Here is a 25206-nt window from a genome sequence, read left to right on the forward strand (position 1 = left end):
TCCAAGTGCTCCAAAATGAATTCCTTGAGGACTCCCTCCATGATTTTTCTGGGGCCTGAGGTGAGGCTAACCAGTCTATAGTTCCCTGGATTGTCCTTCTTTCCTTTTTTAAAGATGAGCCTTTTTCCAATCATCCAGGACCTCTTCCAATCTCCATGAGTTTTCAAAGATAATAGCCAAAGGCTCTGCAATGATAATTGCCAATTCCCTCAGTACCCTTGGATGCATTAAATCCAGACCCATGAATTTGTGTGCATCTAGCTTTTCTAAATAGCTCTTAACCTGGTATTGGACACTGCATCTCTAAATGTCGTAGATTCCATGGCCAAAGTAGACCACTGAGGTCATCTAATCTGACATTTTCTATAACACAGGCCATTGAACTCCCCCAAAATAATTCCTATGGCAGATCTTTTAGAAAAACATCCAAGTTTGTTTAAAAATTGTGCATGATTCACAGTCTCCCGTGACCTTTGGTGAATTGTTCTAATGATTAATTATGCTCACTGTTCAAAATGTACACCTTATTTCCAGTCTGACTTTGCCTGGCTTCAGCTTCCAGACATTGGATCATGATAGACCTTTGTCTGCTAAATTGAAGATACAATTATCAAATATTACTTCACCATGTAGGTTTTTATAGACTGTAATCAAGTCCCATATTAACCTTCTCTTTGTCACCCCTTCAGCTGATGCCACTGGAAGCTGATGGCTAGAGCCCTGCATGGACACAAAAATGTGGATCATTATCTGATCCATAATATGCATTTTACTTGCATCCACACAGCAAACCATCTGGAGGGGAGGGAGCAGGGAGCACAGATGAGCGAGGAGAGGGCAGGGTTGTGCAGGGAAGATACGGGCACCACAAAAACAGGAAGTGAATGTGAGGGGCAGCACAGGGGCAGGGTGAGGGTCTTGAGAGGGGTATGGGACAGGAAGAAGGGGCTACATCAGCTCCAGCCCTAGTCCCAGCTCCACAGAGACAGGCCCTCCCCAACCCATCCTGAGCAGGGCAGCTCGCTGCTTTTCTGGGAGCCCTCCTCCTCTCCTGGAAATGAGTTGCCTCCCCCATACATGCTCCCAACTGCACTAGTTGGCAGCACAGAACACTATGTGGGGTGGGCATCATGTCCCTGAGCAGGACCTGGGGCCAGACTCCTGTATGTCAGTGCTCACTGGCTGAGGGGTGGGGCAGAAGGATCAGGTGAGGCTGGCACTCAGCCCCTCCCCCCAGGGAGATTTAGGAGCTTGTTGCATTTCTTTCCTGTGGGAAGTACACAGGCCTGACCTGGCACCCCTCTTCGTTTGCCTGATTGCCAAGTGAAAAACAAAGGGAAAGCCCAGTGTGGGTATCTGCTCCACTACTGCAGATATCTGCATCTGCTAATGCAGATGTCTACAGATATGCAGGGTTCTACTGATGGCACTCAGGCATGTGACCAAGATCAGGCATCTGCAACTTCCATTTAAATGAGAACAAAATTAACATATGCATATCACACTCATTTCAAAGGTTATATGGCGTGTATAGTGGCTTTTCTGTAGCTGTTTAGCCTTGTATCCTCTGGAGCTGTTTATTTCTAAGATAAATAGATATATCCTCATCACTTGAGACAATTAAATTGAGACAAGGCAAAGCAATGAAGAGCTTACTTGTTGGAACAAAGTCTGGACACTATGTATGAAGGAAGCAGGAAGGTTTATTACACACAGTGCCAGTGGAGTGTCACTTCACCCATCAGGACTCAGTGGAGCACTGCCAGACAATAAGTTATAATTGATTATGTAGATTATTGATGGGCAGGGGGAAGCTATGGCATGGGTATTACCCAACCCTGGATAGGTTCTAGCAACAAGATGAAATGAGCACAATAAGCCAATAATCTAAAAAGGGTTACATAGTATCCCTGCCCATAGCTTACAAAACACCTTATTTCTAGTACAAGTGGTTTTCCTTAACAAATTACTTAAACAAAGCAGACATTTAATGACATCTATGTGTCTAATTTGAGTAATGATGCATGTACAGGAGTAATGATGATGCCTTCATATGGGCATATCTAAGGGTGCATTATCTAGAAGATTAAACAAAAAACTGTAACAGCATAGAGCAATAACACATTTGTTTTGAGTCCTACCCTGGGATAGCAAATGGGATGGTGCTATATCCTGGCTTTCACATGCAGTGGCTCTTCTTGGAAGGTGGTTGCTGGGGCAACTATCCCTCTCTCCAAATTCCAAGTTGGGATGACCTTCTCTGGGTCTTGATATGGGGGGCGGGGAGAGAGGAGAAGCGGGGATTTCTTCTTCGCGTGGTCCCCGTGGGTGCTCCACAATAGGTGTCGGGCTCGCCCGGTGCCGCAGATCGGAAATCTTCCAGCAGTTTCTCCTGGATCACGCATGCATCGGCGCGCGCCGCCCCCCTGCGTGCCCCCGGCTGTGTGCGTGATCCGGTCACCGCCAGTTCCTTCTCAACCACCATCGGCTGCAGACGGAATCCACTCAGGCTAAGGCCAGAGTCAGATTACTTAGTGGTTTTTTCCACATGTAATTTGTTGTTTCGGTTATTAAACAAAAAAACAAAACAAAAAAACAAAAAAAACAAAAAAAAGAGAGAAAGCAAAGACAAAGGGAATATCAGCAAAAAAAAAAAAAAAAGAGAGGAGCGGAGAAGAGAAGAGCGGACGTGAAGGCCATTTAGGCCGCCCACTGACCCGCAGGCCGGTGATCACTATTTGGGGTGGAAAGGCACGGATTAAGTGCTAAGTACCCTATTAACAATAAAGGACTCACCGCAATGGCCTCTTCACGTTTTAAAAAGCGGCAGTCATGCCGTGAAGCTATGCCGGCCTCCATGGGGCATAGCGAAGGCATCCGACACCTGAGGGAATTACAGCTTACCCAGACACGTTCTCACTGTGCTAAGCTCACAACCAGGGCCAGGAAGGACAGAGCGATGAGGCATAAAATGCTCTTGTTGATAAGGTTCTCCAGCTGGACTTGCCAGAGAAGCCTCACCCAGAAGGGCCCTCTGGGTTGCATAACAGGAGGGCAGCTTTTCTCTCTGACCCCCTCAGCGCAGAAACAGAGGAAACTCTCCCTGGCTCGATCCCTGCCATGCGTTTGCAGCGAGCAGGACGAGCGGAGCACACAGCCACCAGCCGCATACTCAGGCAAGCGACAGCACGGCAGCGCACGTGGCAGAGGCTGAGCCTCCGATTATTCAACAGCCGGCATGCGCGGTGCCTAGAGCGTGAGCCAGGCAAGCGCCGGAACCGGCGGCACTGCCACAGGCGGCACAGACCCCCGCGGCACCAGCGGTGCAGGGCTGCCAGGCATGGAGCCTGCAGGCACCGGAGGGGGATACCCGCGCGGCACTGCAGCTGATGGTGCCGAGCGCGGCACTGACAGTGGGGCCGAGATCCCTGGCACAGAAGGGGGTGGTGCCGGCCCCGCAGCAGAGGGGCAAGGCAACATCAAAAACCCGGCACCGCAGTCCATCTCTGGACAGGGCTGCGCTGCTGTTAGCACCAAGCCCTCCCCCTGTGATACACACGCCGCACCGAAGGCCTGTGTCTCCACCGGCCCATCCGGAAAAAAGAAAAAAAAAAAAAGCCTCCTTCTCCATTCCTCCAACCAATGTCACCATGGCTTGGGCCACCTTCACCATTTCTGGTATTGGATCCCCTGGCGTACTATCACAAGCCAGTTTCACCTCTATCTGTGTCATTGCGGAGGTCTCGCTCTCCCAGACATCGGGGGTACACACCCCGCAAGTGGTCTAGGTCTCCATCCCCAGACCCTTGCACGTGCTGCCATGATCGTCCTTATCAGGCTGGACACAGACAAACCACAGGCCTACACCCAGGGGCAGGTCCCCCCCCCAGCCACTCAATACCCCCGTGGGCACTCCCGATCGGGGACGGACACACAGTTGTCTAAAGGGGAGTTAATTTTAGAACCCCGAGACTTTCCTTCACGATCCTCTGGCGAGCAAGTGTATCATCGACCACAGGAACCCGAGGGTTCAAGGGAGGTTTACCTTAGTGGTTGCTCCTCATCCTCCCCAGATGAGACCATGGCCCCCGGGGATGTCTCTCCCCCGGATGACTTTAAACAGTTTCAGGAGCCGTTTAGAAGGGTGGCTTTCACGCAAGACATTCAGACGGCAGAGGTGCAGGAGAAACATCACAAACTCCTGAAAAATTTGAGACCCCCGGCTTCGTCCAAAATTGCTATTCCGCTGGACGAAGCCATTCTGGAGTCAGCGACTACTATATGGCAGACTCCGGCCTCTGTTCTGCCTACGAACAAGAGAGTGGATAAGAAATACTTCGTCCCGGCAAAGGGCATGGAGTTCCTCTTCAGTCACCCACAACCAAATTCTTTGGTGGTCGGGTCGTCCCAGCAGAGGTCAAAGGCTTCTCAGTACAAATCGGGGGATCGGACAAAGATGCTAAGAAGCTAGAACTGTTTGGCAGGAAGGTATATTCCTCTCCTATCCTGCTATTGAGAATGGCAAATTATGGGCACACCTAGCAAACCATAATTTTGATAATTACTCCGGGCTTACTCCCCTCATGGATTCACTTCCGGAAGATAAAAAGCCGGTGTTAAAGGCGATTGTTCAAGAGGGCTACACAGCATCGCGGACGGGAGTCCAGATTGCCCTGGACGTGGCGGACACGGTGGCACGTTCAACGGCTGCAGCAGTGGTCATGCGTAGAGAATCCTGGCCCCAGACGTCGGGTATCTCGAGGGACCTACAGGCGAAGATTGTGGACCTTCCCTTTGATATACAAAAGCTGTTTGCAGATTCAACCGACTCGGTCCCTCACCCCAGTAAGGACTCGAGAGCTACACTTAGAACCTCGGGCATTTATACTGCCCCATACAGGAGGAAAAACTTTTACCCTCAGCAAAGAAGCTACGCTTACAACCACAGCGTGCTCAGTATCAATGGGGCTACGGCCAAGGGTGCTGTCAATAGCGGCAACAGTACAGAACTCCTAGGCGACATTCTTAACAAAGCCGTACGCCCTTGGGTCAGGCCCAAAGGCAACAAGTTTGATGGGTATGTCGGGGGCTGCACTATCAATACCCTCACTCAATGCCACTCTCATTTCATGTTCCATCATCGCCTCAGACCGTTCCACTCCCAATGGCAAAAGATCACCACAGACATATGGGTGCTGGAGATCATAGCCACGGGTTACACGATCCCCTCCCAGTTGCTTCCACCGACAAAGCCTCCCACCAGGCCTCACCTCAGGGATGCTGCCACGAGGCGAGGCTCAAGCAGAAGGTGACTCACCTTATGTTCATAAGGGCGGTGGAAAGAGTGCCGGAATAATGCCAGGGGAAGGTTTTTATTCACACTACTTCCTACCAGAGAAGAAAACAGGACACTGGAGGCCATCTTAGATCTTCGGGGCCTCAACAGTTACTTGTGTAAGCAACGGTTTCGGATGATCACAGTTGCCTTGATACTCACGGCACTGGACGATGGAGACTGGGTTGCAGCACTCGATTTACGAGATGCTTACTTTCATATAAAAATCCACCTGGCACACAGATGCTTCCTCCGCTTCACGGTCGGCCAGGAGCGCTTCCAGCAGAGGGTTCTTCCATTTGGCCTCTCTCGGCCCCCAGAGTCTTTACCAAAACCCTGGCAGTGGTATCAGCCTACCTGCACAGACGGGGTGTGTTTATTTTTCCCATATCTGGGCGACTGCCTGCTAAAAGGGACCTCGAAGGCAGAGGTCTCATGCATGGTATGCATCACAGCGGACACGTTTCTTCGCTAGGCCTAGTCATGAACCTCGCAAAGTCAAAGTCCGAACCCACACATCATATAGAGTTCATAGGGGCACGCATAAACTCTATCACAGCAAGGGTGTACCTACCCGACGCCCACTTCTGCGCAATCAGTTCGCTGGTGCAAGTCATTACATGCAGCCCCATGGTGCCGGTCTTAACCTGCCTACAGCTGCTGGGCCATACGGCAGCAGCGACGTTTGTGGTACAGAATGCCAGGTTGCACATGTCAAGCCTGTAGCATTGGCTGGTGAGCGTTTACAAACCAGCATCCCACACTGTCCACAGGGTAGTGTCGCCCACAACAGAGGTGCACAGATCCCTGGCGTGGTGGGAAAACCCCAAGAATCTGCTAGTGGGGGTGCATTTTCACCAACCACAAATTTCTATTTTTTCTTACTAACGACGCCTCCCACATAGGATGGGGAGCGCACATCGGCAACAAGGTAACACAAGGGCTATGGTCCCCTGTGGAACAGACACTGCACATAACCATGCTGGAGCTCAGAGCAGTGTTCAACGCCTGCAAACATTTTCGAGATTACCTATGTGGCAATGTAGTTGGGATTCAATACCGACAATACCTCCACTATGTTTTACATCAATCGACAAGGAGGAGCACGATCCCGTGCCCTATGTGCGGAAGCAGTCCAATTGTAGAATTGGTGCATCGCCAACAACATAACGTTGAAAGCCTCGTACTTGCCGGGTGCTCACACCGTGAAAGCAGATCAGCTGGGCAGGCGCTTTGCAATCACGCACGAATGGCAGATCCGCTCCGATCTGCTACGGCGCATTTTTCGTACATGGGGGTTTCCCGAGATCGATCTGTTTGCCACAAGGTCTTGCACAAAGCCAGGAGGGAGACAGCTCGCATGATACTCATAGTCCCGCTTGGGAGTGGCAGCAATGGCTTCCCTTGCTTTTGCGCATGTTGGACCGCCCACCACTCCCTCTACCGGTGGCACCGGACTTACTCACGCAGGCTCAGGGGTCCTTAGTGCACCCGCACCCTCAGGGTCTGCACCTACAAGCATGGCTAACCCATGGCTCAGCTCTTTAAAGAGCATGTGTACGGAGGGAGTACAACAAGTCCTGGAATGTAGCCGAAGGACCTCCACCAGGAGGACTTACAAGCAGAAATGGACTCAATTCACAGCCTGATGTTCCACCAAGCAGTTAGCTCCCCTTGACGTTCCTATACCTGTAATACTAGAGTACTTATTGGACCTCAAGAGAGGCGGGTTTTCTCTATCCTCGCTAAAGGTCCACCTCGCCGCTATATCAGCCTTTCGGCATACAGAGGAAGGGCCCATGGTATTTGCCCATCCTATTGTTACCAGGTTCTAGAAGGGGCTGGTAAACCTGTACCCCCCTTGGAAACCGCTTCCACCATCGTGGAATTTGGACTTGGTGCTCAGCACGCTATCGGGTCCACCTTTTGAACCATTAGCCACAGTTCCCATACGTCTCCTTATGATAAAAAAAAAAAAAACAACCTTCCTCCTTGCTACTACGTCAGCCCGCAGGGTGAGTGAGCTCGCGGCAGTGATGGCAACACCGCACTGCACAGTATTATCAAAGGAGGCAGTAACCTTAAGGCTGCACCCAGCCTTTGTTCCAAAAATCTCTTCGGAGTCCAATCTTAACGAGCCAATAGTTTTACCCTCATTTTACCCGAAGCCTCACAGCTCCGGCACGGAGGCACGCCTGCATCTCCTGGATGTGAGGAGGGCGTTGGCCTTCTACATAGACAGAACTAAGTCCTTCTGGAAAATGGACAGGCTCCTAGTCTCTCTCTCTCCCAGGTCAAAAGGAGAAGGTCTCTCTTCACAGAGAATCTCTAAGCACATTGTGTCCTGTATAAAAATGTGTTACGAGCTTCGAACTGCTCCTTTGCTGGCCCCGCCCAGGGCTCACTCCACCAGGGCGGTGGCGGCATCAACAGCCTTCTTCAAGGGCATTGCGTTAAAAGACATCTGTAGAGCGGTGACCTGGTCTTCCTACGACACCTTCGCCAAGCATTATGCCCTGCCTCGGTTATTCGAAGAGGATACCCGTCTGTCGACAGCAGTCCTCTCCGGGGCAAGCTGCACATCAACTGATTATCCACCTCCTTACTTGGGTTACTGCTGGGTAGTCACCTATTGTGGAGCACCCACAGGGACCACTCGAAGAAGAAAGAGAAGTTACTCACCTGTAGTAACGGTGGTTCTTTGAGATGTGTCCCCGTGGGTGCTCCACCACCCACCCATCCTCCCCGCTTCAGATCTCTGTCTAGTGTTTTTCAGGAGCATCCGAGGTGGTTGGTCAAGGAACTGGCGGGGACCGGATCGCTCACACGGCCGGGGGCACGCAGGGGGGCTGCGCGCACCAGCGCATGCGCGATCCAGGAGAAACTGCTGGAAGATTTCCGATCTGTGGTGCCGGGCAAGCCCGACACCTATTGTGGAGCAGCCACGGGGACACATCTTGAAGAACCATCATTACTACAGGTGAGTAACTTCTCTAACCTTGCATTCATGCTAACTGGGTTTCATACCAACTATAGGATTATAGGCCTACTCCAGAATTTAGGATTCAAGTATGGGGTCTTTAACAGAAAACGATGGCCTGCCTCAGATTTTTCCATCCTTCAATACTAGTGTGTGGAGGATTCCACTTTCTTGAAAAGATGATGTAAACGTTATTATGGGATAAATCTATCCTTGATGTCACTTCATTGAAATCTTTTTAATCTCTAACCTCTGAGGTAGGATTCTGAATCAAGAAAGAAAAAAATGGCTCTCAATATCAATTGTATTGATCATCAAAATATTTACCTTCTTTAATTACTCATCCTTATTCTCCCAGGTACTGTTGCAGTTGGCTCGTCTTTATTTGACACAAGGAGATATTGATTCATGTGAACATCATTGTGCACTGCTTCTTCAAGATGACAATAGCAATGAAATTGCAACAATGGTATAAATGGGTAATATTTAATCATCTATAGCCCATATTGAAGAATTGCTTTCAATTTTTAGTCTGTTCTAAACACATGTCCTTGTATATTGGCATAATATGTCTTATGCCCAAGAACCTACACTGCAATTGATGGCAAAACAGGTTGTGTCTACGGAAAAAAAAAAAAACTCCATGAAGACTCAGAGGAAAGAGAGGCCAGGGAAAAGTGAAAGGCAAAGGTATAGGTCCCAAAAAGCAATCTGCATTAAAAGCAGAAAAAAAAATAAACTGTACACTTAACTATGAGTAATGGAAAAGCATTTGTGTTTTTGTAAGTAATCATGTACACCTGTCAGTTTAGCACAGGGCAAAGTTTCTCTGATTTGCAGTTCAGTTGATGTTTCACATGGCACTAAGTCATGTCAGTGTTGTATTGCATATAAGTGAGATATATGGCTTCTTTACATTGTGAGATAACGTGCTATTGCAGCTGTGATTTCTAAAGCACACTAACATGTTGCACATTAAGTGGTATGTTTGTGCCCTACTGGTGCACAGTAAAGGTACCCAATGTACTTTAATATAGCACAGTTGCAAACAGCACCATATTGCTGTGCACCATTGGGGTCCACAATGCAGGCCTCTGTATTAGTTCCATCAAAGTGCATTTGGCCGTGATCATGGCCTTCCATGAGTCCAGAGATGATCCTTCTCTCTTCATACACCCCAGGGTGAAGCGTTTCCTAATGGGGTTACAAAAAGTGTACCCAAATCTGCACCCCCTGGTACCACCATGGGACCTAAGTTTAGTGTTAGATACACTTACAAGACCACCATTCAAACCTCTTGCCATGGCATCCCTTCAGTATGTTCCTATGAAAGAGACTTTTCTACTGGCCATAACATCTGCCAGAAAGGTCAGGGAAATTGCAGCACTCATGGCTGACCTATGTTTTCCTATTTTCACTAAAGACAAGGTGAGACTTAGGCCACACCCAAAGTTTCTCCAGAAGGTCATATTTGACTTTCACTTAAACAAGCCTATATACTTATCTTACTTTTCTACACCTCACACCTCCTCTAAGGAGGCCACAGTACACACTCTCGATGTAAGACATGCTGGTACATTCTACCTTGACAGAACTAAATCAATTAGAAAATTCAGCAAAATCTCCATAGTGTACTCAGGACCTCATTCAGGAACAGCTGTTTCAGCACAACACCTATCCAAGTGGAATGCAGGTTCCATGCACACTGCATACCAACTCAGACGCAAACAGCCACCACAGACTATTAGGGCCCACTCCACACGGGCAATGGTCACAACAACAGCCTTCATTAGCTATGTCCCTCTAATCGACATTTGTAGAGCACACTCTTGGTCCTCGCATTATACATTTGCACAACATGATGCTTTGCAGAAAGGGCCAATCCTGCCACTGCTTTGGCCCATGCAGTTTTGCATCAATCCACATGAAGACCCCAATACTCACCTACATCATATGGGTACTGCTACAGAATCACCTAAGTGGAGCACCCACAGGGACTACTCGACACAGAAGGAGAAGTTACTTACTTTTGTACAGAAATGATGGTTCTTTGAGATGTGTCCCTGTGGGTGTTCCACAAACCTCGTGTCCTACCCTCTGCTTGGAGTCTATAGGAACTTCAGGTAGAAAAGGAACAAAGGAGGGCTGTGCCGTATGCACACTCCTCAGAGTGGCAATGGCTTGAGATAACCAGTGTGCATACACGGCATTGGCAGGGGGTGCTGCTCTGAAAAGGATTCTGATTGACAGTGCCAGAATGCGCTGACACCTAATTGGAGTGCCCACAGGGACACATCTCGGAGAACCATCATTACTGCATGAAAGTGAGTAACTTCTCCTTTTTTCCAATCAAAGTTGACAATCCTACTTCGGTGTGGGACATTCTCGAAGACTTTCTGAATAACCAAGTACACAAGCTCAACTGTGTCACACTTGATCATGTGTGTAATAGATTGGTGATACATGATTTATTTCCATTTGGAGAAGCTCTGTTGACTCTTCCCCAGTATATTGTGTTCATCTATGTGCCTGATAATTTTGTTCTTTACTGTAGTTTCAACCAGTTTGTCTAGTACTTAAGTTAGGCGCACCAACCTGTAATTGCCAAGATTACCTCTGGAGCCTTTTTTAAAAAATCAGCATTACATTGGCTCTCTTTGAGCCATCTGGTATAGAGGGTGATTTAAACGATAGGCTACACATTGCAGTTAGCGTGTCTGAAATTTCATATTTGATAAACACATTGTATATATTTCTGTTAAAATGACCAGCAGAAAAATATCTAACAGCCTCAACAAATAAATGATCTTATTTATATTTCAGTGTTAATACAACCTATTGTAAATGAAGGGGACTATTCACATCTCTCAGAACTACTTTTTCATGCTTGTCAGCAAACTCAGAAAGGCAACACTGTATCAGTTTATGCTTGGTTTGTTTTATAGATTATTGCAACTACCATAATTATTAGAAATATTTTAACTGCAAGCTATGATTCTGGAGCACAGTTCTTTAGCAAATGCTGAATTCTATGGTAAATTCCACTGCTGCAGAGTTACAGAGTACTCAGGACTCTTGACGTACAAATGAGAGTATTGGGCCCAAGTCCAGCAAGAGGCAACAACATCTGGTCTTTAAATTCTGAATAGTGCATAGTTATTTTATTGCATGTTTCATACTTTCATTTGAAACATTGTTTAATGCTAGTTCATGCTCAGTTATTTTTAATATATCCTTTTTTGGTTGTCAGGAATATTTTCAGAAGTAATTTCTACATTTCTATTTCTTTTTAAGAAATTCAATTCAGTATCTTCTTATGCAATTTGTTTTCTCTGTTAGATGATGGCAGACCTCATGTTTAGAAAACAGAAGCATGAACAAGCTATAAATCTTTACCAAAATGTTCTGGACAAAACACCAGGTATCTAATATTAAATAAGGTGGAGTCTTTTCAGATTAATCCTAATTTTAAAAGACCAAAGAAAATATTTGACAACTCTGTTGTTTTAATTTTATGTACAAGACTTCCAAGTAGCATGTTCTATGTAATTTTAGATAACTTCTCAGTCATGGAAAGGTTAACTGATTTGCTAAGAAGAAGTGGTAAGCTTGATAAAGCTACATATTTGTTTGAAATGGCTAAGAAAAAGTCAACTCGAATACCTTTGGAGCCTGGTTATAACTACTGCAGAGGACTTTATTGCCGGTAATTTGTACTGCGTTTTCTTTAGCAATGTTATGGATACAATAATGAGTAAGGTTGTAAAAGTTTGTAGCCTATGCGTGCTGATTCAGGTTCATTTTGTGAACTAAGCATTGCAGTTTGGCTTGCAAGAACTGGAAGTGAACCAGTGTCTTCAGGTTTGCTGGGAAGTTAAAGTTCTTCCTTCAACAAATTTAACTTTCTGCTGGGCTCAAGGCTTTTTGTGAGCAAGGGCAATGTTGGAACAGAGAAAAGAAAGCCAGGTAAATATAGGAAAGTAATGAATGGTAAGAACTTGAGTAAAATAGAACAAACTTGATTGACTTAAATGTATCAAACTTCAGAAGTCTCTGCAGAAAAAAAATTGAGGTTTCATTTCACATGGCTCTAAAACCAAAGAGTGAAATCTGGCCGCTTTGAAGTCAATGACAGAAGCCCCATATACTTCAGTGAGGCCAGGATTTCACGCAACGTATTTTGATATATTAAACTTCATGTTATGACAGTCAAATAATGAAGAATAGTTTTTTGTTATATAAAACCTTTTCTCTTGGGGCCACAAATCATTTTCCAAACATCTGAGCCCCACAAGCAAAGCTGCAGTTGCCCTACCTTAATGAAGCCTTAAAGTCTGACTCTGCCTGAAAATATGACTCTAAATATGGCATTGCAAGGTTCCATATATACTGTGTTTCAGTGATTCACCTTTCAAACTAGAACAAGTCAAAAATGTTTTTCTGGTAACTGTTAGCCCCACAGATTAGTCTGGCCTAAGACCGATCAAGCTGGATTTTTTTTTTTGATCTCATGAAGATACCATAGGCTAAATGCACCTTGCTGACATCTGTGAAGATTAACTGTATTCAGATTATAACCTCAGTAATATCTGTGCACCCTGATTAGTAGAAGGGGATTGCATGGGTGAAACTGATTAGAACTTAACAAATGAATTTGTTCATGATGCACACGTTGGAATGCGATACATAGCTCTATTAGTCTTAGCTGTGATGGCTTTGCAGTGCCAAAAGAAAAAAGCAGTAAAAGTACTTATTCTTTAGATATAGTCTATCAGGATTTTGATATCCTATGTATTGGTTTCTTAACATGAATCTCATGGAATTTACCTATCGCTCAAGATTTTTGACCATCATGGACAATTATAACAGGATAGGGTATGAGCCAGGCCCTCTACTAACTGTTGTGCGTTTCTCTCTCCTAAGTTTATATGCTGCATGTCAATTATTCCAGTCAGTTCCCTCTTTATTGCAGTCAGTAAAGGAGGTTGTATTCACTGATTTATTCTGTGTAGACTTATACTCTACTCTCACTATGGTAGTGTCTGTCCACCTTTCAGTAGTGAATAAGCTCTTTGACTAATATCTATTATGGATGGTCCGTTCTCTCCATGTGGGGAAAATTGTGTGCTCAGTGGAGTATTCTGTTTTGTTTCTGATATTTGTTCATTTTTTAAATGTATATAGTCTATGTTCTTTTCCAACTTCTAGCTTCCAAGGTTTGAGGAATGTTCACTGAGACCCCAATTCAGGTATGCACACCTATTCAGGAAGGCACTTAAACACATATTTAAATCTAACTGAAGTCAATGAAATTAAATATATGCTTAAGGTTAAGCGTATATTCAAGTGATTACCTGAAAATAAATTAAATATATGCTTAAGTGCTTTATTAAACTGGAGCTAGAGTATCTTTAAACTTCCATTTCCTTCCCTTTACTATTAGGTCTGGTGAAAAGGTTGGGAATCACTGGTCTTAACAAATACTATAGGTTGAACCTCTCTAATCTGGAACTCATTCATCCAGCAACATCGGTAATTCAGCATGGTTTTAGTTAGCTGGACATCCACTTATCACCGGTGTGGCCAAGTTTCCCATGGTCCCATAAAGTTTGTTTACAGCCACGATTCATGGTTGATATAGTTCTGTGCTGTTACGTAACTCTAATGTGCCCCTTAAATTCTTCTAAGAGTGCAGTAAACAGTGGCAGTGTTGGTAATGTGCTAGGAAATATTGACCTCCTATCTTCTGGCAGATTCTGTCATCTAACCAGTCAGGACCCAAGGGTACCAGACAAGAGAGGTTCAACCTGTATAAGAATTTCCCATGCTGACAAAGGCCTCTTTCATTAGTGCTTTATGTATATGACTATGGGAGCATTATTAAAACTGATGATCACCCTATATACTCATGCTGAAACTTCACATTACATATTCTCTCTGAATAGGCACATTGGACAGCCCAATCAGGCTCTGAAGTATTTCAACAAAGCTCGAAAGGATAGTGACTGGGGCCAAAGAGCCATCAACAATATGATTCAGATCTGCCTAAACCCTGATAATGAAGTAATAGGAGGAGAAGTGTTTGAAAGCCTCAGTGAAGAAGACAGGTAAAAGACAAGCTCAACACTCATGAAGATACTTTGCAATTGACAAACACAATGAAATATCAAATTCATTTTCATTATATATCAAAGACTAATGTAAAGCTTTGGTCATTTTTCCCCTACTCCATGTGTAAAAGGAGGCTAAATAAACACATTATTTCATTTCATCTGAGCTCTCCAGACCAGGGGTGTCCAACACGTGGCCCAGGGACCAGAATCCGGCCCACGGAGCTTTTTTATCCAGCCTGTGGATCTGGCAGCGATGCCATTTTTAAAAGGCGTCTGGGTGCCTCTGAGCTGCATTGGCTTTTTAAGGAGCCATTTGCTGCTCCTGCCTCTGATGCTTGACTCCTCCTCTGGCTCCCATACAGCACAGCAGGGGCAGAGAAAAGCAGCAGGGGATACACGCACTGGAGCCACATGTGGCTCTTTGAGCAATGAAATGCTCAGAGCCCTTGGAGCACAGTGCGCTGCTCTGCACACATGTCCCTCCCCAGTGCTAGGAGGGAGAAGAACGTGGCAGCAGGGATGGTGGCAGCAGCGGCTCTGGTGAATCGCTGGTATTGGATTATGGGGCAGGGGCTGGCTCTGGAGGAGGGGGGATTGGGTTAAAGCAGGAGGACTGGCGGTGCTTGGCCCTGGGAGAGAGGGGACTGGGTTAAAGTGGGGAGCTGGGGGTGCCTGGCTCTGCATGAGAGGAGTGGGGATTGGGTTAAAGTGCGGGGGAGTTGTGGGTGCCTGTCTCTGAGGGAGAGGGGGGATTTGGTTAAAGCAGGGGGACTGCGGGTGCCTGGCTCTGGGGGAGTGGAGACGGGTTGGGTTAAAGCAGGGGGACTGCGGGTGCCTGGCTCTGGGGGAGTGGAGATGGGTTGGGTTAAAGCAGGGGGACTGCGGGTGCCTGGCTCTGGGGGAGTGGAGGGGATTTGGGTAAAAGTGTGGGGGGCTGGGGGTGCCTGGCTCTGGGGGAGTGGAGATGGTTGGGTTAAAGCAGGGGGACTGCGGGTGCCTGGCTCTGGGGGAGTGGAGATGGGTTGGGTTAAAGCAGGGGGACTGCGGGTGCCTGGCTCTGGGGGAGTGGAGACGGGTTGGGTTAAAGCAAGGGGACTGTGGGTGCCTGGCTCTGGGGGAGTGTAGGGGATTTGGGTAAAAGTGTGGGGGGCTGGGGGTGCCTGGCTCTGGGGGAGGGAAGTGTGGATTGGGTTAAAGTGGGGAGTTGGGGGTACCTGTCTGGAGGAGAGGAGGGTGGGATTTATTTAAAGCGGAGGGCTGGCACTGCCTGGCTCTGGAGAAAGGGAAGTAGGGTTGGGAATATTGCATGTCTGAAAATTGTGGATACCAGAGTAGAACTCAATTTAATTTGTTTAATGGCCAGCCGGAGGGATCTGCCTATTAAACCAATTAAATAGAGTCCTATTCTTTCAGTGTGGCAGGGTGCTGAGAGCTGCCCCTGCTGCGATGTTTGTGGGGGCAGTAGGAGGGTTGGGGAAGCCACGCAGCCATGGTGAAGAAGAGATGGCCCAGCGAAAGAGCAGTGGGAGATGGCAGCACGTGGAGCTCCTGGGTAAATTAATCCTGGGATGGGGGACACAGTTTGGGGCTGTGAGGGGTTTAAGCCTGGGGGTTGGAGGGGTTTTGGGGCTATTTTGTATTTGGCCCCCAGAACATGTAAAAAAATTGCCAAGTGGACCCCAATGAAAAAAAGATTGGACACCCCTGCTCTAGACCATATTCTCTAACAGCAAATAGAAATGTTTGCATATTTGTGCATTTAAAAAAAATGGAACAAATTTAATGTATGGGGAAAGGATCAGACTGAAAGGCCTGGAGGCTGACAGCCTGTATTCAGACAAAGAATGGGTATGTGAGAAGTGGCAGGTTAAGGTTCTGCCCCTCCAGTTTGGAGGAGACAGTGGTCTGTAATCTAATATGTGTGAGTTACACATTTAGGAGAAATGCAAATCTGCGCTCTTAAATATGGTGCTTTTGGAATTAAAAGACATTGCCTTATCACAGGCAAACTCAGAATCATGTAGAATTTCATTTTAGCAGTAACTTAAAAGAGAAGAGAGAATCTGAGCAACATGGGATACGCACAGCGGAGAAACTACTGAAAGAGTTTTATGCTCACTCACAAGAAGGACAAAATCAGATGAAGATGTTACAAAACTACTGTCTGATGGCCACAAAGGACAAACTTAATGTGGAGAGAGCCCTAAGTGTGTTTGTAGAAATGGCCCAAAATGAGGTAAGAAAATTCTTCAGCAAATCTTAGGTGACCCTCTATTGTTAAATGCTAACAGATAACATTTTGGGCTTGACTACACTAGCCCCCTCCTTCAAAGAGAGCATGTAAATGAGCCCACTCAGTGAATAGCAATGAGGTGGTACACTGCATATGCAGCACCTCATTAGCTTAATTCTCATCACAGGAACTTAGAAGTTGCAAACTTCAAAGTGCTGGTAAGCCAGGTAGCCATGGGCACTTTGAAGTACCCACGCAACTTTGAAGTTTCCTTACTCCCAAAAATGTGATGTGACAAGGCTGCCAGCCCCCAGTCACCAGGCTCCTGGCCCATCAGGGCTCCACTAGGCTCATGGCCCCAGGTCTCTCTGGTCCAGTAGCATCTGTGGACCTGCCAGACAATGGATGCTACTGGACCAAGGAGTCTCAGTTTTGAGAGTTGTAACGTGTAGTCCCATTAACTGATCCATCTACATCATGTGATCATAAGAGTCTGTCTGAATGGATTTGAGTGCAAGACTGGGACATTGTATAGGGAAGTACTGAAGTTCATTCAGTTTGTTGACAACCATGTTGATTTTAATAAACCAAATGAAATTTGGTTTAACAGTGAAAGTTGTAAATTTTTAAAGTAAGGCAATCAAACTTGTAATGTTTCTAGACCCTGGAAAGAGGTTATTGCTTAAACAATAGTATTTCTGCTTTTGTTTCTTAGAGGGAAAGTGTTCCAGTTATTTTGGCAATGGCCCAAGCCTATATGATTCTGAAACAGACTCCCAAGGCCAGAACCCAACTAAAACGATTAGCCAAAGCAAACTGGAATTTGTCTGATGCTGAAGAGTTAGAAAAAAGTTGGCTACTGCTCTCTGATATATACTGCAAAAGTGGAAAGTATGACCTTGCAACAGAACAGCTGAAACGCTGTTTACAGTACAATAAGGTGAGAAGAAAAGGAGGGATATACAAGGAAATCTTGGAAGGTGTAAAAACACTGAGTCCAATTAGAGATTTAAACACAAATGTTCATTAGTGGCCTTTTACAGTAACCCACACAAGTAACAACTGAAAGGACCACCTGTAATTTGGAATCTGTTTATAATAATATTTAACATAATATAAGAACCTAAGAACAGGCATCCTAGGTCAAATCAAAGGTTCACCTAGCCCAGTATTCTGTCTTTTGACAGTGGCCAATGTCAGGTGCCCCAGAGGAAATGAACAGAACAGGTAATGGTTAAGTGATCCATCCTTGTCACCCAATTCCAGTTTCTGATACAGGCCAGGGACACCATCACTGCCCATCTTTTGGATAACAGCCTTTGATGGATCAATCTTCAATCCTGGAGCTTCACAGGTTGGCTGTGCATTGTGTGAAGTACTTCCTTTTGTTTGCTTTAAACCTGCTACCTCTTAATTTCCTATAGTGAACCCTAGTTCTTGTGTTCTGGGAAGGAGTAAATAACTCCTCTTTATTCATTCTCTCCACACTAGTCATTATTGTATAGGCCTTCAGCATATCCCCCTTAGTCATCTATTTCCCAAGCTTCTCTGTCTTATTCTTTATCCCTTTTTAATGATTCACAATATTCTCTTTGCTTTTTTGACTGCCACTGCACATTGAGTGGTTGTTTTCAGAGAACTATCCACAATGCTGCCAATTTCTCTCTTAAGTGACAACAGCTAATTTAGTCCCCATCATTTTAAATGTATAGTCAGGGTTATGTTTTCCAATATGCATTACTTTACATTAATCAATATTGAATGCCATCTCCCATTTTGTTTCCCAGTCACTTAGTTTTGTGAGATTCTTTTGAAGCTCTTCACGATCTGCATTGGACTTAACTATCTTGAGCTGGAGTTTTGTGTCATCTGCAAATTTTGCCACCTCACTGTTTACCCCTTTCTCCAGATCATTGATGAATATATTGAATAGGATTGATCCCAGTACAGACCTTTAGAGAATACCACTACCTGCCTTCTTTTATTCTGAAAAATGACCATTTATTCCTACACTTTGACTGGGTCTACACATGCCCCCAACTTCAAAGTGGGCATGGTAATCAGGGTGATGGGAGATTACTAATGAAGTGCTGCCATGTAAATGCAGCACTTCATTAGGCTAATTCTCCCCCGCGGCAATTTGGAAATGTCAAACTTCAAAGTTCTGGCATGTGTGTAGCTCTGGGCACTTCAAAGTGCCCATGCTACTTCGAAATGCCTTTACTCCCCAAAATTTTGAGGAGTAAAGACACTTCTACACGCAGGCCAGCACTTTGAAGTTTGACACTAGTTGCCGCGGGGGAGAATTAACCTCATGAAGTGCTGCATATTCATCGCAGCACTTCATTAGTAATCTTCCATCACCCCGATTAACATGCCCCCTTCGAAGTTGGGGGCAAGTATAGACAAGCCCTTTGTATCCTATCTTTTACCCATCTATCAGTCCATGAGAGGACCTTCCCTTTTATCCCATGACAGCTTATTTTGCTTAAGAACCTTTGATGAGGGACCTTGTCAAAGGCTTTCTGGAAATTTAAGTGCACTATTGCCACTGGATTCCCCTTCCCCACATGCTTGTTGATCACCTCAAAGAATTGTAGTAGGTTGATGAAGCATGATTTCCCTTTGCAAAAACTATGTTGACTCTTCCCCAGCAAATTATGTTCAATATAATTTTTCTAATTCTGAATTTAGGCTTACCAGCCAATAATTGCCAGGATCACCTCTAGAGCCCTTTTTAAAAATTTGGCAACACATTAGCTATCCTCAGTGCTGCTATGACATTTAGGCTACATATTCTCGATAATGATGTAGCATTTTGTGGTTTTGGTTTTTTCAGTCTTGTTCAAAAGCTTATGAATATATGGGTTTTATCATGGAAAAAGAACAAGCCTATAAGGATGCTGCAGCTAATTATGAATTGGCTTGGAAATACAGTAATCAAGCAAATCCTGCTGTTGGTAAGTTCACAAAGTGGTGTTCAGACTTAAGTTCCACGTGTCATTGATTATATGTATTCCTGAGAGTGCAACAAATTGTGATGATGTAATAGGTGCTTCTGCTTACACCTATGCAACCAAACTGAAGATAGTGGGGTTACAAAGGTGTAACTAAGGATGGCATTTAATCCAGTATGCTGTTAAGATCTTATTTACAGCTAATGATAATACTGCATAATATTGTAAGAAAAGTGAAATATGCAGAATGGCCAAGTATAAATTCCATGTGGAGGGAGAAGTAAATGCAGAAGAGATCTATGTCGAGATTGGGCTTGGCCTTAGAGCAAGGCGAGCAAGACAGATGCCTTGGACACCGTGCCTTCAGGGCCTTGTGCTTCAATTGACTATAGTATCCACTGGTCACCAGCCAGGCCCTGCTGGGCAGGCTGTGGTAGAGATGGAGGTATTAGCATATTTGGAAAAGATTTCCTACAACTCGAAAGACAGAAAGGAAGAATCCATCTTGATTTCCAAACTTATCATATGTGACTAATGAATGTTATACACTCTGTCCCAGATGCTGGACTGCTCATAAGGTAAGTGAAAAGGTGCTTTTAAGACATCTTTTCTCTCTCTTATTCCACAAGCCACCGTATTTTGGTTCAGTTTCCCCATACAACGTACATTATACCAGTAGCTCACCACCCCAATGAGTTGCTCCAGCAGCTGAAATCTTCAAAACATAAAGACAAATCAGCCATGCCCCTTTTCCCTGGCCCCACTCACTTACTTGCCATACTTAGTATTCCAGGAGCTGAGTAGCTGGTAATATTGGGACAACTCTGCTCGTTTCTGATTGCTAGAGGATTCTTACTAGCTCTTTAAGCTGAATTTAAGGCTGTTTTGCACACTATAAAACATGGCTCAAGACTGCAAAGTTATCAGAATCTTGGAAGATCCAACCTTTATTGCAACCTGAGTTAGGCCCAAAGGGTACAAGTAATTTCCTCTGATGCAAGTCTATTATATCATATTTTAACACTAGTTAATTGTCTGAAGTGCTGTTTAATAAATGCTAAGTCTTCAGACTATATGTAGTTTTATATTCAAATCCAGTGAAATCACATTATCTTTTTCACCCTTCGGCAGGTTTCAAACTTGCTTTCAATTACTTGAAAGATAAGAAGTATGTGGAGGCGATAGAAGTTTGTCATGATGTAAGTTCTACATAAAACTTTAAATTAGATAATGAAATGGATTTTGACTGTTATTGACTATCCACCTTTTCTTTTTCACTAGGTTTTGAAGATATGCCCAGATTACCCAAAAGTTAGAGAAGAGATTTTGGAAAAGGCACGAGCAGCTCTCAAACCATAGAAACAAAAGTCTTGATAACATGAAATGTCCTGCTGTTAGAAATATGTCAATCAGCATGAGAAATAAAAACATATTTAAAGTAAAGATTATTATGCATTTAGATGTTTGAATGGGTACAAAATTCAGCCTTGCCTCTTTGCAGAGAGTATGCTCCTGAAAACTCGTGTGGAAATAATCAGATAATAAGACTGAGGCAAGGCCCATTAAACTGTTTATATGGACTGACAAAGAAAAATTGTAAATTTAGCAGAAGAGTGCATCCTCTATGTCTTATATACATTATTTACAGGATTCAGTGTAAAAGAAAACAGAGTGGGCCCGATTCTCATTTTTAATAAGACCCCTTTCTATAACTCCATCAGAGTGAAGAAGCCTTAAAGTAAAAGTTAAATTATGTTTACATCTGCTTTAAGGCACGTTGCTGTGCCAGAGTGGGACTACAGAAGCTTTACTGTAAATGGGACTGAGGCTAGGACTAGCTGCAGAAGATCAATGATGAACCCAGAACTCCTTGCAAGCCACAAGGATTAAGGAATGTTGACAGGAAGAGCACTTCCATCAACATTCTGTAATGAAGACAGAGACCAATGTCAGTGGCTGCAAAATCAATTTTAGGTATGCAATTGGTGTTCGTAAAATTTCTTTGTAGTTGTTGACATTCCCGGTAAATGTAGACATAACCTCAGGCTCAATATATTTAATTTACAATACAATACATCAGAGTATTTTCAAAATTATTTTAAGTACAGAATTTAGGAAAGTTTAGAAAGTTCCCATGGGATTCAGTTGCCTAGTGAACATAATAATTTAAAGTTCTTTTCAAAGAAGTGTGTATCTCTGTAGGTATTAACTTCATAGTGTTTACCCGGTCAGTGACCAGTTATTCAGATCAGACACCATGGCATTCACCACTTATCTGCAAATATATGTTAGACTTTTATATTTAATAAGACCAAGTCACCCTTTGGAAAAAAATTCTATTAATCTGTGGTTTACAAAAATAAATGAATTAGACATTATATTTTTATTCTGAATTTTATTTTAAAGCTTCTTCATTCATTTATTTTATTTTACATTTTAGTCACTTACTGAAAATATATTTTAAAATATATAGAGAAGATAGAAAGATAAATAGATAGAAAGAGCAACATTTTTCTACACAACTTACTCTAATTCAGGAGGAGAATTGGCTGAAAGAGAGAGAAATAATTTCATTTGCTGCTTCTTCAAATAATCACACAGCTCAGAACAGATGTATTGAAATGAATAATTCGTCTACCAATAACAAAAGCTGAAGGCATGGCAAGGAAAAGTAGTTTGTCCCTTTTCCTTTGCCTGTTGATGATTGAGACCACTATATAAAGTAAATTAAACCGATTAAAGTTTTGTCTGTCTTCGTTATTATGTATCAACAAATTCTTTTTGCTTGTGTAGTCATGGAGTTCTATTAAAGGTGCCTACTTTTGAGCCAACTTGAATGTTAAGGAGTTTGAAAGTTCCACTGTAGCTTGAATGATTGTGAGTTTGAATTCCTCTTAGATGAGACTTTGACAAGATGGTGAAAAATGAAATGGCAAACATAATTTTCTTATTAAGTCTAGCTTTTGGCAGAGACCTTCTCTCACTAATGCATAATTCTGGACCTGATTTAGGAAAGCACTTACACATGTGTTTAAGTTCACTCCTATCAGGACAACACTTAAACATCTGTTATCACATAATTAAAGTTAAGTATGTAGTTTCAGTGCTATCTTGAATAGAGATGCTTTACTGAATTTGGCCATAAAGAAGGAGAAGAAACAAAGCTTTTATGCAATATTGAGATGAGTCTGAACTGCAAAGTTCAAATTCAGAATTTTTGTATGCTCTGTTTCATATTGAGAGGTTTTCTGTCAGGATCAGAGTTGGGTCTCAGCTTTGCCAAGGTCTGGGGCTATTTTGATCCAAGGTTTTGGTTTGAAGTTATCACTATTTATATCATCCATTTTCAGAATGAAGAGAAGTAAATAGTGGTATTCCCCTGAGGGGCTTGTATTGGTCTGTGGACATTGCTGTCAACAAATTCATAAATGATTTGCAACAGATCTGAAGAATGTCCCATGAAAGTTCATCACCTGATAAACTAGTTTGTTAGTCTTTAAAGTGCTATATGACTGCTGGTTTGTTTTGTTAGAATACAGACTAAAACAGCTACCTCTCTGTTGCTATTGCAAAAGAAGGGTAAACAGTGAGGTTGCAAAGTGTGCAGATGATCCAAAACAGACTGCAAAGACACAGAGAGGTAGCTGTGTTTGCCTGTATCATCACAAAACAAAAAAGCAGTCTTGCAGCACTTCAAAGACTAATAACATAATTTATAAACAACGAGAAGTCTTGTGGCACCTTATAGACTAACATATTTGGAACATACGCTTTCGTGGGCAAAGACCCACTTCGTCAGATGCAGTCATTTATTAGGTCAGTGTTTCCCAAAGTGTGGTACATATACCATTGGAGGTACTTAATAGGATTTCAAGGGGTACACGGCAGAAAATAAATTACTAAAAACTGGGAGATAAGCACTGGGACAGCACGGGAAGAGGGGGTACGCCACTAAGGCTGATGTCCCAAAAAGGGTATGCAAATGTTTTAAGTTTGAGAAACACTGTATTAGGTGATCAGCTTTCATGGGACAACCCCTCTTCTTCAGATCTGGAAAATTCTGAACAAACATCTTTTTAACAACTGAAAGAACATCCTGATGCTGAAGTGTAAAGTTAAATCTTCCATGGGGTCTTCTAAAGCTGGTGTGTGACAGGCTATGCACAAGATGAATCATTGGACTCTACCTATATGGCATTAAGTATGTTCCAGCATTTAATTCTTTAACACGTCCTTATGGTCTAAGGCTGCATCTACACTATGAGATAAATTTGAATTTCAAGATGTTAGTTTGCTATTAAAATGTGACTGTCTTCACACATAACACTGTTAACTCAATGTATTGAGATGTGATATGGATTACAAAATATTGGTATTATGGGACAGGTATAGCATCAATTTTGAATTTAAAATCTTGAATGAAGGCAAGTGTGGAAGCACCATGTCCTTAATTCAAATTTGTTAGCCTCTGTAAGAGGGTGAGAGCGAGGCCAGGCAAGACAAGGGTTAAACAGGGCCTGATGGCCCAATCAGCCCCACCCTGGTTCACCTGCAGCCAGTGTCAGGCCTGGAGGGTTCTAAAGGGAGGGAAGCCGGCCCAACTGGAGAGTGACCAGCCAAGCAGCAGGAGCTGGCTCTGAGGCAGCAGGGCCCGAGCCAGAGCTGCCAGCCAGTCAGCTGCCAGAAGGCAGCCTCTCAGGACCCTCTCCCAGGTACAAAGTGGGGGAAGCCCCCGCAGAGAACCCTTGCCCACCAGAGGGAAAACTAGATTTCCACAAACTTAGCCAATGGACTGGGAGGTGGGGCTGAAGACCCACACCTCAGGCCCCGGCAAAGGGGCCTAGCCACTAGGCTACCCTGTCACCGGTGGGAGCCGCTCACACATGGTGAAGAATGTGGGTATAGCCCGGCCCTGCAGAAGGGCCATCCTACTGTGACAGCCATAGACCAAGCAAGGGCAAACCACTGATGCAAAGGAGCCCCAGCTGAAGTGGATTGTGGAGCAACAGGCCAACCAGCAGCAGCAACAGCAGCAGCTGCTCCAACAGATGGCCCGGCAGCAGCAGCAGCAGCTAATTGGGGAATTAGCAACCCACCAGCAACAGCTGATGCAGCAGGCAACTTCCCTGCTACAACCCCGAGCCGTGGATGAGCCGCCAGCGCCTGTGCTGGCACAAATAAAACTTGCAAAGATGGGCCTGGCTGATGATCCAGAGGCATTTCTGGAGATGTTTGAGACGGTGGGCACCATTGCCCAGTGGGGCCAAGGGCAGTGGGTGGCCATCTTGGCACCTTACTTGACAGGGGTTGCTCAGACTGCATATCAGGTACTGGATGCTGTAGCTGCTCAGGACTATGCCCAGGTTAAGGCAGCAATTCTGGATGCTCTGAATATCTTGGAAAAGACTTTCCACCAGTGCTTTTGTGGGTAAGTAGGGGACCCCAGACCCCGACCCTGCTGCATTGCCCAGAAGCTGCGGGATGCCTGCTGGAGGTGGTTGAAGCCCGAAACAAAGTCTGGGGTGCAGGTAGCTGAGCATATGCTCTTTGAACAGTTCACACAGATTCTGCCCTCTGGGGGAAGGGAG

General features: G+C 44.6%; 1 protein-coding gene across 1 annotated transcript in view; it reads left to right on the forward strand.

Annotated features, from left to right (window-relative positions):
- Positions 1-21217, forward strand: part of TTC21A (tetratricopeptide repeat domain 21A) — a gene marked incomplete at its 5' end in the record, with an annotated part of 76416 nt that extends 55199 nt beyond the window's left edge. The window contains 9 exons of the mRNA XM_074985141.1: positions 8674-8784; positions 11655-11736; positions 11871-12021; positions 14261-14422; positions 16469-16664; positions 17377-17601; positions 19501-19621; positions 20750-20817; positions 20900-21217. Coding sequence (XP_074841242.1) covers positions 8674-8784; positions 11655-11736; positions 11871-12021; positions 14261-14422; positions 16469-16664; positions 17377-17601; positions 19501-19621; positions 20750-20817; positions 20900-20977 — 1194 coding nt within the window. The remainder of the gene's footprint in view (positions 1-8673; positions 8785-11654; positions 11737-11870; positions 12022-14260; positions 14423-16468; positions 16665-17376; positions 17602-19500; positions 19622-20749; positions 20818-20899) is intronic.
- Between the last annotated feature and the right edge of the window lie 3989 nt (positions 21218-25206).

Source organism: Carettochelys insculpta, chromosome 2, assembly GCF_033958435.1.
Source record: "Carettochelys insculpta isolate YL-2023 chromosome 2, ASM3395843v1, whole genome shotgun sequence".
In the NCBI taxonomy this organism is placed as follows: domain Eukaryota; kingdom Metazoa; phylum Chordata; order Testudines; family Carettochelyidae; genus Carettochelys; species Carettochelys insculpta.